This window comes from Glycine max, chromosome 17 (genome assembly GCF_000004515.6).
Source record: "Glycine max cultivar Williams 82 chromosome 17, Glycine_max_v4.0, whole genome shotgun sequence".
Taxonomy (NCBI): Eukaryota; Viridiplantae; Streptophyta; class Magnoliopsida; order Fabales; family Fabaceae; genus Glycine; species Glycine max.
In genome coordinates, this window is record NC_038253.2 from 22,647,360 (window position 1) to 22,663,714 (window position 16,355).

The following is a 16,355-nucleotide window of genomic DNA, read 5'->3' on the forward strand; positions in this document are numbered from 1 at the left end:
TGATTCATCAACTAGATGATCACATGTTTGTCATCAACTTGCAACCAAACATTTGTGAGATTGTTAGCTCAACTAATTTGACAAAGAACACATTTTCCAATTAAGAATGCTAGTGAGTTTATATCTCATGCTTTTAATGAATATATTTCATATTGAACATCCAGTAGCACATGTTCGTACACAAAATGGACTAGCACTAACGTTATTAAAGATCTAAAATTTATTGCAAGGTCATTTTTCATGAGATGAAAACTTTTAATGTCTCACTACTACAAAAGTAGCTTTTTAAGACGCGAGATTTACATCGGTTCTTAAAGAACCGCTTTAGTATAGGACGCGGTGACATTTTTGTAATTAGGGAGAGAAATTTTGTTTTTAAAGTCGCACATTCTAAGGCGGTTACAAATAACCGCCTTAGAATGTTACCTTAATGCAAGACAACGACGGTCCTCTGATAAGCCCATCTTTGTTCCTCACACGCGTGGCCCATACACTAACCCCTCTCTCTGCTGAACCTCACTCTCTCTTTCCACAACATAGCTGAACCTCGCTCTCTCCCCTCTCTCTGCTGTGCCCTAACTCTAACCCCTCTCTCTATTGTGCCCTTCGCTCTCTCTTTCCACAACATAGCTGAACCTCGCTCTCTCCCCTCAAACCTCGCTCTCCCTCAAACCCATCTCTCTCTATCTTAAACCCCTGAAAGTTCCTCGAAACCTCGCTCTCTCGAAACCCACCTCAAACCCCTGAAAGTTCCTCGAAACCTCACTCTCTCGGCAATGCCCATTGTGTGCAGTGGAGCTCGTGCTGTGAGTACGTGAGAGAGCCCGTGCCTGTGACCTGTGTGGCATCTCCCAGAAGTGTAGCTGCTGTGACCCGCCATGGTCTTTGCAGCTTAGGTCATCGTACCGGTAAGTTTACAAATCTCCTTAGGGTCTTTAATTTCTGCTACATATTTCCCCCATTTTCCTGCGTTGAACTTCTCTGTACATGCTTGATGGTTTCCTGTTCTAGACCTAGAGAGCTGACACACGAAAATAGCCTAAATACTACGAGGCCTTGGCCAAATTTTCAAACCAAATAAATGAGAATCTGGTTTGGCCCATTAGTTTTCTTCGATCCTAACTACCATCTTAATTAATTGTAAGTTGTTAATTTGATACACTAGCATGGTTCACAAAGGCTTTTCATTCCATTTCTAGATTTGGGAGATGGGCTCTCTATTGCAGTGCCACTAAAATTGTCAAATGCACCCGCATGTACTGCATTCTGTAACCACTCAAATAATTCTTCCTCAGTCATGGTTTCTTCGATATTAGGTGTTGGCATATGCCCACCTCTTTGACCTGAACTAGTTCCTTTGCCAGAATTATGCTTGGACATTAAATTTGTGTTCACATGAAAACTTGGCTTATGAGTATTCGCTGGACATCTCATGCCCTGCAATAAATATGTTCATCATTAATGCCTTGTGGATCTATAATCTCCATACAAGTCTCATTAAGCAAGCTATTCGGTGAATCATGCAAACCAGACAAACTAAAATAGAGATTACATATCTGGACTCTAGAGAAATATGCCTATATCACTATGAAACATGGCATTGCTAGAGAGAACAGTTTTTTAAAATCAGAACAAAACTATGCTGTAATATTTAAAACTCTTTTTTTCAAACAGACAATCCTGCCTGGTATCTTATGTGAGCTGAAACAAATTCTTTCAAGCATGTCAAACACGTGCGCACACACATCTAACAACTGAGTTCTTAAATGAAATATGGTCAAAATATGAAGATTAAAAAACTAAATTACCTGACAGATATACCATTCAATGGCATCATATATCCTGCTACCAGCACACACATATGCTGAAGGAGCATCAACCTAAAGTAAAAACAATTCAAATTATTAAGCAAAATTTTTTTCTGACTATGTATCTCATAGAACCAGGAATTGACTCATAAAATTTGAACTATGGGTTATAAGGTGTTATCCAATAAGACTTTCAAAATGGTACGTTGATTCACACCTTCTGCAATAAGCCAAAAAGAAATGGTTGGGAAGATTGTTCAACCCATCCATCACCATCCTTAGCTTGATGAAAGTCTTGGCAATCCTTTAAAACAAAAACAACAAAAAAAAAACCCACCATAAAACATTAGTGCCAACATGCCATGATACATATGAAAAATACTCTCTTAAGGGAAAGCATGCTGAGAGAGACATAATACTGACAAATATTTTGTAATTATTAATAGACTTAGCCAACTAACTATCAGTTAAGCATGCCACCTAGGCTTCATTGAGAACAAAAAAGATTAAGAAGAAACCTGGCACCATCTTGCCCGAGACTTTTGTTTCCTGGTGTGTATCCAGACATGAAAGCCAGCACATCTTTTGCAGGCTATTCACCTTGAATCACCAAATGGATCCTTGCCATCTGCATCAGATCGTGCAAATCCTGAAGGAAAGAATCCATGCCTACCATTCTGGCAAATCAGTTGCATTCACAGCCAAAGTTAGAAAAGAGAATAATAAATTATATCCAAAAATAGATTAGAAGGTTCTCTAAATGGTCTTCAGAGTCTACTGAGCACAGGCAAGAGACAGCAAACTGCCCCTTCCAGATGAAGAAAAATACATGCATGACTACACTACACATCAAAATAATGATGTAGAAATCTTCTAAAATCCCCATTAAAACATTGGTCATTAGAATTCCATTGTTTTGGAATATATATATATATATATATATATATATATATATATATATATATATATATATATATATATATATATATATATATATATATATTATGATTCATGAACAATGAATGTTCATCTCTACTAAGTCTTCTACCTCTTCATGGTTATTATCCCCAATACTGATGAATATTATTCCTGACCACAATGTGTTTGACCCAAAAAGCATAGTTCCCTTTCCACTTACCATAATACTAAAACAGTAGGGGAAAAAAGTATAAATCATATACCTTACAAGAAGCATCATGAAATCTACGAAATACACTCAAAATCTCCTCTCTCCTTAGCTCATCATCATAAGCTTTTCGCTTCAACGAATCCATTAGAATCTAGGAAACCATTATAACCATAAAGTATTAGGGAAGGATTATCTCTTGATTTTCAGGGAGAACAAAAATTTAAAACTCACCTCATATGCATTTTGAAGTTTCTTAAAGGCTTCTACAGCCTTCTCATTACCCATATTTTTATCAGGACGTACCAACATTGCCTGATAAGCAATGAAAACAGAGATTCTTAGTAATGAGGAGAGTTATCAAGCAACAAAAAGGATGGTATTTAAGTTATAGAAGAGCATTAAACTTTCATCCTACAAATAACTCAATATCCAACCACACTAATAACTCCCAACAATACAAAATCTTAGAAAGACACAAAAGTTCCCGTTTAGAAAGATACAAAATCTCGATGCTTCGATTTCCTTTTCTGCTCGCTGTTTCTCCTCCAAAACAGAAGCCACATCAAGCTTAAGTTGGAAAAATTCCCGTTTAGCATGTTCCAATTCTCTCATAACTTGTGAATACTCAATATCATCATCATTCTTGCTTGGTTTCCCATACTCCTTTAGTGGTGCCACATCTCGCATTCGAGCTTTTGCCTTGTAGCTAGATTCCCCAATCATAGAGAAAAGGTCTTTCACTGTCTATTTGGCATTGGAAAGCTTAGCTTCTGCTTGAGCTTTTGCAGATTCTGCTACCCGTTTGGTCTCTTTGTACCGAACCATATCATTGCTTGCTCTGTGGAGTTCTTTTGCTTTAGAAGATTGCTTCTGAGTAATATTTAACAAAACAATGATGTTTTCAAGTGCTCTAAAAGGACGCCTAAACATTCTATACAACAACAACAACAACAACAACAACGCCTTATCCCACTAGGTGGGGTCGGCTACATGGATCAACTTCCGCCATAATGTTCTATCAAGTACCATACTTCTATCCAAACCATTAATTTCGAGATCCTTTTTTATAACCTCTCTTATAGTCTTTTTGGGTCTTCCTCTGCCTCGAATTGTTTGTCTTCTCTCCATCTGGTCTACTCTCCTCACTACAGAGTCTACCGGTCTTCTCTCTACATGCCCAAACCACCTAAGTCTATTTTCCACCATCTTCTCTACAATAGGCGCTACTCCAACCCTCTCTCTAATAGCTTCGTTTCTAATTTTATCCTGTCGAGTCTTACCACACATCCACCGCAACATCCTCATCTCCGCTACACCGACTTTATTCTCATGTTGGCTCTTGACCGCCCAACATTCTGTTCCGTACAAAATCGCCGGTCTTACCGCAGTCCGATAAAACTTTCCCTTTAGCTTGATCGGTACCTTTGCATCACATAACACCCCCGATGCTTTTCTCCATTTCATCCATCCTGCTTGAATGCGATGATTCACATCCCCTTCAATTTCCCCATCATCCTGTATTACAGACCCAAGATATTTAAACCGTGTGACTTGAGGGATAATATGGTCTCCTATTTTCACCTCTGAGTTAGAAACCCTCCTTCTTTTGTTGAACTTACATTCCATATACTCCGATTTGCTTCTGCTTAGGCGAAAGCCATGTGTTTCTAGAGTTCGTCTCCAAGTTTCCAACCTCTCATTCAACTCCTCCCTCGACTCTCCAAGGAGGACTATGTCATCTGCAAAAAGCATGCATCTCGGCGCTATCTCTTGGATTTGTTCCGTGAGGACATCTAGAATTAAGGTAAAAAGGTAGGGGCTAAGGGTTGACCCTTGATGTAAACCAATTGTGATGGGAAAATCGTCTGACTCTCCACCCTGTGTCCTAACACTAGTCGATACCCTATCATACATATCTTGGATAGCTCGAATATATGCAACCCTAACCCCTTTCTTCTCTAGAGCTTTCCACAAAATCTCTCTAGGCACTCTATCATACGCTTTCTCCAAGTCAATAAAAATCAAGTGCAAGTCTTGTTGGGCCATGCGATATTGCTCCATCACCCGCCGTAATAAATAAATCGCTTCCATGGTCGACCTTCCCGGCATGAAACCAAATTGATTCTCAGTAACTTGAGTCTCCTTTCTTAATCTCCGTTCGATCACTCTTTCCCATAATTTCATGGTATGACTCATGAGCTTGATTCCCCTATAATTTGCACAATTTTGTATATCCCCCTTGTTCTTATAGATTGGCACTAACGTGCTTCTCCTCCATTCCTCCGGCATGCGTTTTGACCTCATAATTTCGTTAAAGAGTTCGGTGAGCCACTCAAGACCTCTATCTCCAAGAGTTTTCCACACTTCAATAGGTATGTTGTCTGGCCCCACTGCCTTACCATTACTCATTCTTTTCAACGCTTCCTTTACTTCCTGTTTCTGAATCCGACGATAGTACTTATAGTTCCGGTCCTCTTCTCTTGTGTCTAGACTGCTAGAGTCATATCCATATCCATCATTAAATAAGTTGTGGAAATACGCCTTCCACCTTTCCTTGATATCTTTTTCATGCACTAAGACTTTGCCTTCTTCATCCTTAACACACTTTACTTGATCCAAATCTCTAGTCTTCCTCTCTCTACCCTTAGCAAGCCTATATATAGATCTTTCTCCGTCCCTGGTTCCTAGAGCTTGGTATAGTCCGTCAAAAGCTTGGGCTCTTGCCTCACTCACCGCCTTCTTGGTTTCATTTCTAGCTATCTTATACTTATCCCAAGTTTCAGAATTTCTACACCTAGACCACTCCTTGAAACACTCCTTTTTTACTCTAACTTTGCTCTGAACATTTTCATTCCACCACCACGATTCTTTACCCCTAGGTCCAAAACCTCTAGATTCACCCAACGTCTCTTTAGCCACTTTAATAATCTCTTGGGACATCTTGTTCCACATATCATTTGCACTTCCTTGTGATTGTCCACACCAACCCTCCCATATCTTTTGTTGGAAGATTCCTTGTTTCTCACCCTTCAAGTGCCACCATTTGATCCTTGATGCTACCAGAGGACTTCTTCTCTTTGCCCTATCTCTAATGCTTACATCCATAACCAAAACTCTATGTTGGGTAGTCAAGCTCTCTCCCAGGATAACTTTACAGTTCAAGCAATACTTCCTATCAGACTTCCTGATAAGGAAAAAATCTATCTGAGAACATGTCCCTCCACTTTTGTAAGTGATAAGATGTTCCTCTCTTTTCTTAAACCATGTATTGGCTATAGAAAGATCCAAAGCCTCCGAAAACTCCAAGATGGATTTACCCTCCCCATTCATCTCCCCTAGGCCAAAACCCCCATGCACCCCCTCAAAACCTCTAGCCACGCTACCTACATGTCCATTGAGATCCCCTCCTAGGAAAACTTTCTCTCCTTGGGGTATATCCTGAAGTACCCCTTCTAGATCCTCCCAAAATTTTACCTTAAAGTGTTCTGCTAACCCAACCTGAGGTGCGTACCCACTAATAACATTAAAGGTGTCCTGTCCCACTACCAATTTTAAGACTATGATACGATCTCCTACTCTTCTTACATCCACGACATCCTTCTTCCACTCCTTGTCCACAATAATCCCTACCCCATTTCTTGATCTGATTTTTCCCGTATACCACAGCTTAAATCCCGAGTTGTCTAATTCTTTCGCTTTTTCACCTGTCCACTTAGTTTCTTGTAGGCACATAAAATTGATCTTCCTCCTCACCATAACATCCACTATTTCCATAGATTTTCCAGTAAGTGTGCCTATATTCCATGTACCAAAGCGAATCCTCCTGTCATGAACTAGCTTCTTTACCCACACCCGTTCACGAAAATGTGGGAACCCTTGCTTACTTTTCACTACATCCGGGCGGCGATGCAGCGGCTCTTGCTCTTTTGACACTGTACTCGAGCCATACAGCGCGTTGCTTCCGGGCAACGACCTAGCATTCACATTATTACGTAATTGATCCATGTCATAGAGATTCGGCAAAGAGATATTGGTGCAATACTAATTGAAGAAATGACAAAAAAAAATCGGTAAAGAAGATTTGAATATATAGAAAGAAGACCATTCAAGATATGAGTGAGGAGAGTAAAATACATGGTGGTTTTAGTCCATGAAAAGGGAGAGAAAGTTTTCACATAAATCTTATAGTAAATAATATCTCCAAAAATTTAGTTAACAAGGTGTAATTCGTGTAACTTACTACACTTAGTTGTGTGTTGGTGAAGCTTTTTTCACAAAATCTTTTCAATTTAGATTTACTTAACAGTGTCATACTCACTTGAAAAAATTCTTCTTGAGAAAAAAATGCACAAAACAATTTAGTAGAATAAATGCCATCAGCTGCAGGCAGATGAGGATTAATGAGGGACATACCGTTGAGAAATCTTTTTTCAGCGAAGGACTATTGACATCTTCAATCCTGTTGCCATATAAGTTAACAACAGCTTTAACCAAACCAACTCCTCTTGTTGTGTGACCAGGCTTTGAGGCTGAGCCATCCATATCCTATTCCTGTTTGGAACCACTACCGAACTGATGAAGGTTTAATTCAGATGCATAATCAGAGTTGTTCACTTATAGTTTGTTCTATAAAATAAGTGTCACTTTGAACTAGTAGTTGCAAAAGGGTAACACAAAGTACACGTAGTATAACTTAAAGCTAGCTAGCCTAGCCCTTAAATAATTAACAAACGAGCATAAAGGCTTGAAATGGCTTACCTGAGAGAGATTGTTGTTGGAGATTGGTTAGCTCAAAAATCAAACATGTTAGGAGGGAGTTTTGCTTTGGTTTCTTTGAATGACACATTTGAACATTGAATGCAATGGTAACCAATACATTTTTGTCAATTTCTTCAAAAACATTCAGTTCAGGTCCCTTCCTTAATCCATCCATGGTTGTCTTAATAGCTACTTCATCATCTACTTTAGGCAACTAACCTGCTAAACATAAACTACCAGCTGCAGTGGCTATATAGTTGAAGTACGCTATAGCCGATACATATACATATATGAAATTTTGTGTTACAAATCATACCATTGACCGAGAATAGAGGTGACACATGCCTGTAAATGTGTTGTATACTAAACCCCACCACAATCAACACTCCCTAATGTGGATTTACTATTAGACATAGCAAACAAAAATAGTTTCTTTTATACACAATTGCTTCCTTAATGTGTTAATTTGAAAAGGCATATGCAGATGTTTTTGTGTCATATATTGAATTACCTTACAGCCATATGTTGTATGTGTGTTTCAAATTTTCTGATTATTTAATAAATGTAATGTACATTTCGGTGTGTCACAAATTTTGTTGTTTTGGTCCCTTAAAATCATCATTATAAAGTTCCGTATGAAAGTTTCAAGTTGCTAACAATTTCATCCTTTGTACTTGTGAACTTCTAATAACTTCATCATTCAAGTTTGAAAGGTGTAATTCTAAAGTTATGGTTGCTTTGGTTAGTACATATCCGGGGTTTGCTTTCCAAAAAAAAAAACATATCAGGGGTTTACCTTATAAATTAATTTTTTTTACAAACTGTTGAGATCTCTTCTCTTAACTTACTGATCTGTAAGAAGCAATTGTTAATTGTCAGATAGAAGGAGCAGCAACTACAAACGGCAGATGACCAAGTATATCGGGCACCTACACTAAACAACAACCAGGTTAACACTCTGACTAAACAAAATAATTGGTTTGTTTTTTTTTTCAAAATTGTTGATAAATATATATATGCTTAAATATATTTTTGTTATGCGTACTATATTTAATTTTGTTTTTACTATCTAAGAATCGCTCTGGTAATGAATGCAAATCTGACAAACCCTATCAGAAGTTGAACCCTATACAAAAATTTAATTGTAAAGCTTAATGTTGTATGTCATACCCCTAATATTTTTCTTTTTACAGTCAATTTCATGAATTGAAAATTTATTTTGTGGAATGCACCAAATTGATAAAATCTCCACCAAAATGCATAGAGTGAATTTATATTTTTTTTATTTCTATTTATTACATTTAGGAAAGAAAATACAATATGCTCCTCGTCAAGGAGTTACTTACAACCTACATTATTTAAAGATCAATCTGATTTGACTTAACCTATTCAGTAAAGAATTCATATTTTATTAAAAAAAATATTTATAGTAAAGTAGGCTAAACTATGGGCTTTTAGAAAAGTCCAAAGGGGTTAATAGACTAGCTTATTTAGAAATAATATAATTTATAATTGAAATATTAATAATTAATATATAATAAGCTTAATTAGGGACAAAATTACAAACATTAGAAGGATTAAAACAAAATAACAAAAATGAAAAATAAATTTTTATTTTATTAGAAACTTAACATAAAATAAAAAAATATTAGGAAACTAAAATAAAATTTATTAATTCATTAGAGAAGGTACTTCAAGTATTACTTGTTAGAGCCATGACTGACTAGTAAATGTCTCACTTGTTCATTGTAGATTTCAATCATCTGAACAAAAACTTCATATTATATGCATGTTCTTTGAATCTCATATATGAAGGCATCAATTTTTTGCTTAAACTCTACCTAAATTAGATCCCTGTCTGAGTCTCGCCTATCTTTTACTGCCCTATTTAGTTTATAAATGCCATGTATAGTAGTGAAACATGAAGACAAAGACCTCTACTTTATTTACTCATCTGGAAGTGCTAAAACTGCATCCATATTGTCTTTCTTATTGTAGCCATCTCCAATCCATGAGAATGTGCAATAACTGGGTGTAAATCCAGCATCAACCATGCTGAACATTAACTCATTTGCCCTTTCTAGTTCATTCATCTTGTAGAACCCATGAATTAATGCTTTATATGTAAATGGATCACGTTTTAGACCAGCTTCTAACAGCTTGTTCTTAAATTTCAAAGCTGATTTCAACTCTCCAAACTTGTAGTAAGCATTAATTAGTGTGTTGCATGTGATATTCTGAGCTTCAATTTTACTTTCAGTCATCTCATTCAAGACTTTGTTTGCATCCCTTATCCTGCCATCTTGGGACAGCCTGCACAAAATTGAATTAAATGTAACAACTCCAGGGTATAATTAATCCCTTAGCCTCCATCATTTCTTTCATTTTCAGAGCTTTATCTAGTTGATTTGTACATGACAAATACATATTTGAGCAACATTAGTTCACTAGATGCCATTATGTCCTTCCTTCATCCTGATAACATAGTCCTTCAGGCTGATCACGTCATCACCACTCTTAGTGGAGTGATACCTCAGCAATTCAGCTAGTTTTGTCTTGTTCTGAGAATCCTCATCAAGACCAAGTTTAAGGTTGTTAGAGAAGGCTTCATAAAACTTGTTATAGTCTTACAAGGCTAGTAACCTTGATGGTAACAAGTACGTCATTGGCATGACTATAGTTTTCCTACATGGTAGTATACTAGTATGTCTAATGCCTAATGGAATTTCAGTGATATTTGAATTATTCTGAGTCAAGTTCTTAACAAATTATTTTGCTAAATTGTTTGCACATGTTTCTCCAATAAATGTTTCTCTTGCCAATTTGTAAAGCATCCCGATGCAGGTGGTACCATAACCTTGCATCCAAAATTAAAGAAGCAAAAGATAAAAGAGGACATGCTGTAAAAAATTCTCAAGGAAGTTACTCTGTCAGCCTGTCTACATTGACTCAAACTCCCCAACTATTCTATAATGTGTCCCTTCCATCTCTTTATCTTTGTTCTCGACAAGCCTCTAAAATGGAGTGTCTATTTTTTTCCTCGACATATCTCGACCTCTTCTCCATCCCTCTTTTGAGTGAGGATGGGTTGTAACTTTATTGCTCTAATGTTATGGGTCTAGTTTGAATGAATATATTTTATGTATGGATTATTTTGGTTATTGTTGCGACATTGGAACCGCGGATTCTTGGTGATTTTGATGGGCAAAGGCTTAGGAGTGGTTGAGGTTGAGAATTGCATGCCACTAGTAATAAAATTATTTAACTTCTTGGCAAGTGGAAACACTTCCAATACTAGATATATATGTGCACGTTATCTGTTTTGCTCCTGCGAGTCCATCATTTGTAGATCGTGTATATGCTGTACTTGAGGACCATAGGAATGTTATTCTTGAAGTTGATTTAAAAGGTATAGGATTCCAAATTATTATGTATCAGCTAGTAATGATATTGGCCATAAAACAGACCATTTTGTACGCCAGACTTGGACCATTTTCTGCAAATAATTATTAAATATTATATTGATTAAGTTAAAAATTTATTTATGACAAAATTCATAAAGAAAATGGTTTGTCACATTTTCTTCTCAATGTTCATTAACGCGTCGTCTTTTTTCTTTAGTTCACCCTTTAGCTGGAAAACTTGCTTTCTTACATTTTCTTTCTCAGCCTCATCCCCAAGAAGATAACTTTTCAAGTCATTATATTGAGTTCTAAGTGCTTCTAACTCTGACTGCAACACTCTACCCGCCAACTCTTTTTCATACTTGAGATTCTTCATCCTATTTAGCTCATCAAGTGACCTTTTTGCTTCCTTCTTCAATAAAGCAATTTGACTCACCAGCTCATTGCTTTCCACTGTTCTACCCTGTAACTGAGCCTCAGATTCCTCAAGTGATTTATTCATAAGCTCCAACTCATTTCTTAACATTTCTTTTTGTTCTACTTGGTTAGAGAGGCATGATATCTCCACTTTAAGCTTTATTAGTTTGTAGACCAAGTCATGATATCCAAGCCATTGTCTCCTGCTCGGTCACACCTAGATTAATTAATTATACTTTATTTATTGATGCTTTTTAAATAACTATATAGTTAATTTTTAGTTACAATATTGATTTCTTAATTATTTTAGGTGTATTGATTTTTGAACGTTATGTGTTTGGTAGAAGTTGTAATAAAGTTTTTAAAAAATTGGGGCGGGGGATAATTAAATTGATAAAAAAATTACTTATATTTTGTTTGTTGTGTTTGTATTTCCATAATAAACAGTGTAATGTTATTTAAAATAATTTTATAAAAAATTATTAATAATCGTGCTTTAAAATTGATTTAAAAATAACATTTGAAACAATGATATTTTTTAAAAAAACAATATTCCTTTTAAATATGCTCATTTAGCTTATACCAAACAAAAGGCAATCTTCCAAAGGATGGGACGCAGATTCAATGCACTTCATTTATTTTAATTGTTATAAATAAATTCTTTTAAATTTCAAAGAGCCAGACCTATAAGTAATCAACATAAAAATAAATATTGTACATGCTTGTATAATGGGTCCAGGGGACTTTTATTTTTATTTTTTTTCGGATCTATGGGGGACTTATATATATACTTGATGGGGTACAACTCATCATGTTGATAAAATTAAAAATATCATGATTTTTTTGTGTTTTGCCTCCCTTATTTTTATAAGAAAAAATATATTCTAGGTTCCTATGATTTTACGTTGATAAAAATATATTCTAGGTTCTTATTAATGAAAAACTATGATCAAGTGTTGAAAATGTGAGAAATTGAATGTGATTTGTATGGAGTAAAGTCTCATTTTTTTTCGTTAAAATTGTAAGCGTTTTTTAACTTAAAAAAATAGTATTTTATTCCCTACTTTGCAAAATATGATTTAGTTTAGTCTATTTTAGTGTAAAATGACAATAAAAATATACTTTAGTCCCTACCATCTTTGACACTGTAGGCCTAGCTAGCCTCTTCTCCTTCCAAACAACCCCATGACATGGAGCAACTTCCCGGCTCGAACTTCCAAGTTCATGAACAAATTAGTTTGCATCAAGGAGTGGCAGTTTGTCAACAAGGACATTGGAGTCAAGAAACCAGGTTAGTTAAAAAATTACTTTCTTTTACTCAAATTAAGGTTGCCTTAGTGTTCAACAGACGTTGTGCGTTCGACATAACTTAACCTTGCTTTGTTGTTGTTGTTTGGTAATGGTGGTTGCAGGGAACATATTTGAACAACAACTGATACATACTTCACTGGGCTGCAAACGGGTCAATGTGTATTTGTTGATTTTATCTGCTTGATGGATGCTCATATATAGTTGTTACTTAGGGTGATGTTGTTTAAGTTAATTCAGTTGAATGGATTGAAGATTATTTATGTTCATGTTAACAATTTTATATTTTGTGTGTTTAGGGAAATTTGTGTTTGCCTGCATTTATGTGTTTACAATGTATATGTTATTTTATTTTTAGGTGTACTAGATATAATACTGTAGGTTTTGGATTATATATCAATGAATGGAAGGTATCTGGGCTGGGTTATGGTTACTCCAGAAAGAGAACAGTAACCATCAGATGCAGAATTTGTTAACACTCCAATACTAGAAACTTTAATTGGTAGACATGGACAGTAACTTTAATTTGTTAACTTTAATTTTTTTTAAAGAATATTCGGTAAAATAGTAACGAACACTTGTTAATTTATAATTAAATATAAACTTGTTTGATAAATATCAATTTGGAAAACAAATTGAAATTTAAAAATATTTTTAAAAACAAACCACTAAAACAAAACAAAAAATTCAATTGATTTTTTTTAAAAAAAGTTATGAATCGAGATCAAAGTGTTTGTTTGATTTTTAAAATAGTAATGTAGAGTCTGTTAGACTAAAACTCACCTAGTGACTCTAATAACAATTCCAAGGCTTTCCCTTTGTCCCATTTAATAGTGGGACGAATCTCTAGCACCTGTGCAAAACAAATGTCGTTGAGCGTAAATTGATGTGTATTTTATGCGTAAATTGCTTATGAGAATTGGGAGAAAATTGTCAATTCTCTTGACCTTTTTAATTTAAACTATCAAACAAAAAAATGTTATATCTTTTTTAGAATTTTTATTTAAATATTATATTTTATTAAATTTTAGTTACTAAATATACAATCAGTTTTTATCCTTGGCTTCTTTAAATTATAACTTTATAATAATTTTCTTTTTTTAAAAAAGAAATTTTATCTTAAGAATATATTTTATTAATTAGTTATTATATAATTGTTTTCATTTCTTGATTTTTTTTGTAAACTATAAAATCAATAGTAATCTTATATTTTGTTACAAATATATAAATATTATATTTTATCAAATTTTAGTATAGACCATAATAAATAAAATATTTTTGCATGTGTAGTAAACAAACTAAGTTTTCATTTCTCCTTGTTTGAGAACAGGGAGAAGGAATACTTAGTGGCTGAAAGATAGTTTTAAAATACACTAAAAGATAGAGAAATGCCTGAATCTGGCAGAGAGATACATGAGAAGCAAAGCAAGCAAACATTCCTGACATGGTGGGGACAAAAGTTGACACAAGTCAATTTGTTTACATGAGCAAAGATGTACCCAACCATGAGTCAACAATAACAAATAGAATAATAAAACAACAAATCAAGCTCTTATTTCTCAACCAAAACTCATAGACAAAAGAGTATAAATTGAGTAAAAGTAGTAAGAAAGATCACAGTATTCACCCAAATAAATCTTATTATTATTACGCAAAATGATCAAGCATTTAATTTTGATCCACCATAGATGTAAAACATTTCTACATTAAATGAGCCACATGATACTACCTATTAGGAAAGATGATAGAAACATAGACTCCAAGAGAAACACCCTAGTTACAATAACGCAGGGATACTCATTCACTAATGACATTAACCAAACTTTAAAATTTCAACATTCAAAGCACAGAGCACAAAACTGCATATGTATCAGACTTGGTAGAAACTGACCTTGAAAGAGATATTGAACGTCGAGAGTGTTTTGGTTTCGGAGACCAACTGCATAAATTAAGACTTAGTCAATTCTTCGAAGCTACCAAAAATATAAACTGAATCATAGTTCACCAAGGCAACCAAAGTGAACCTTCTGCTCCTGTCACTATAGCTATGACTTCTGCTGCGGCTATGGCTGCGGCTTCGTGAGACATATGGACTGCGGCTGAGGCTTCTAGAATAGCTCCTCCTTGAATCACGACTAGGACTTCTAGAATAACCTCAATCATATTCCCTCACCTGGACCAATCAGAGATGTACATTAGCAAAAGCAACTAAAAAATTATTGAAAGCAGAATGTAGCCAAATATAATATCCACCCACCCGTATGAAAGCACGAGAAAAGGCATTGCGGAATTCTGAGTCATCAAGTTTCCTGATCTGTAAAAGAATACAAAGTTAAAGAAGTAGAACAAAAGTACTAGTTAAAAAGACACCAAGGCAAGTAAAACACTGATCCTGATAACCATTACAAGATACAGGTTTAGTCGTTTAGAACACTTACAGCATATTTCATATCATCATAATTGGTATAATCAACTATCCCAGTCATACCTGCATACAAATTATACTAAAGTTTAGAATTATGCTGTGAAATTAAAGGGAGCTGCAACAAAAGATATTTGTCATAATTTCCTAGACTTGTTGCTTCCAAGTTCCAAAATAAGTCATGCATCTACATCAATATCACCATTTGAAATTACCAGAAAAGTTAATTTTGTGATAAACATTTTAGTACATGTTTGGAATAGCTTATTTTGTGATAAAAAAAAAGCTTATAATTAAAATACTGCATAGAGAACATTTGGATATAAACTCTCTTAATCTTAATTTAAACCAAACATGTGCTTTGTCTGAATGATTGGTTCTTATCACTATATAGCCCTTAGGAGTGCCCATCCATACATCAATTGCATCAACTTCCTGATGAACCCAATACTAAAGCCTTCTTATGTAAACCTTGGCTCTTAATAATCCAAGATCATAATAATAGTGTAGAAACTGTCTCTGTACTTTTAAAAGTAAAGTATCCTAACTCTTACTTATAGATTTAAAAGCGATAACACTGAGAAACATGAAGAAAGAAAAGCTTTCCCTATTCTGCTTGTAATGTTATTCTCATTCTCCTTTAATCAAAGGACTGAAAGCACTGGCAGGTTGATATACTAATAGACGAATCTCATCTATCAAGGGAAGAAAATCACTGGCAGGTTGACAAAGGAAAGGAAAGGAGAGAAGAGGAAGTACATAATAAGAGCACGAAAATTTACTCTAACCAACTTTCGAATTAATATTGTACCTTGTCTTTGCATCTGCCGGTCACTATAGCAGTAGGGAAACACCTAGGAAGTTTCCTCATTGTTTTTCTCATCTGATACACACAACAAATTTTTACGTATAGATTTAGTATATAAGACATGAAAGCACGGTCAAATTCAAAAACATCAGTAAGTAATGAAACTAACCGAATCACACATGAAAGCACGGTCAGGGTCGTCGACTATAGGAGACAGCGTGCCATCATAGTCCAGAAACATGACAAATTGTTTTCCTTTTGGCGCATCAATAATTTTGTCAAACATGTCTAATGCTGATGG

At 35.1% G+C, this 16,355-nt stretch overlaps 1 protein-coding gene and 2 long non-coding RNA genes across 3 annotated transcripts; all 3 read right to left on the bottom strand.

The window, feature by feature from the left end:
* Positions 1 to 268: 268 nt before the first annotated feature.
* On the bottom strand, positions 269 to 3,251 carry LOC102662575 (uncharacterized). The gene is made up of 6 exons (XR_005889188.1): positions 3,169 to 3,251; positions 2,990 to 3,088; positions 2,327 to 2,485; positions 2,026 to 2,112; positions 1,809 to 1,880; positions 269 to 1,437 (listed from the first exon to the last, which is right to left on the bottom strand). It is a non-coding gene; the product is annotated as an uncharacterized lncRNA (long non-coding RNA).
* A 6,390-nt stretch (positions 3,252 to 9,641) lies between these two features.
* Positions 9,642 to 11,625, bottom strand: LOC121173875 (pentatricopeptide repeat-containing protein At5g38730-like). The gene is made up of 2 exons (XM_041011405.1): positions 11,273 to 11,625; positions 9,642 to 10,008 (listed from the first exon to the last, which is right to left on the bottom strand). Exons 1-2 carry the CDS (start codon positions 11,623 to 11,625, stop codon positions 9,642 to 9,644), a joined length of 720 nt encoding a protein of 239 aa, XP_040867339.1.
* Positions 11,626 to 14,213: 2,588 nt separating this feature from the next.
* On the bottom strand, positions 14,214 to 15,493 carry LOC121173800 (uncharacterized). The gene is made up of 4 exons (XR_005889206.1): positions 15,263 to 15,493; positions 15,082 to 15,138; positions 14,849 to 14,997; positions 14,214 to 14,763 (listed from the first exon to the last, which is right to left on the bottom strand). It is a non-coding gene; the product is annotated as an uncharacterized lncRNA (long non-coding RNA).
* Between the last annotated feature and the right edge of the window lie 862 nt (positions 15,494 to 16,355).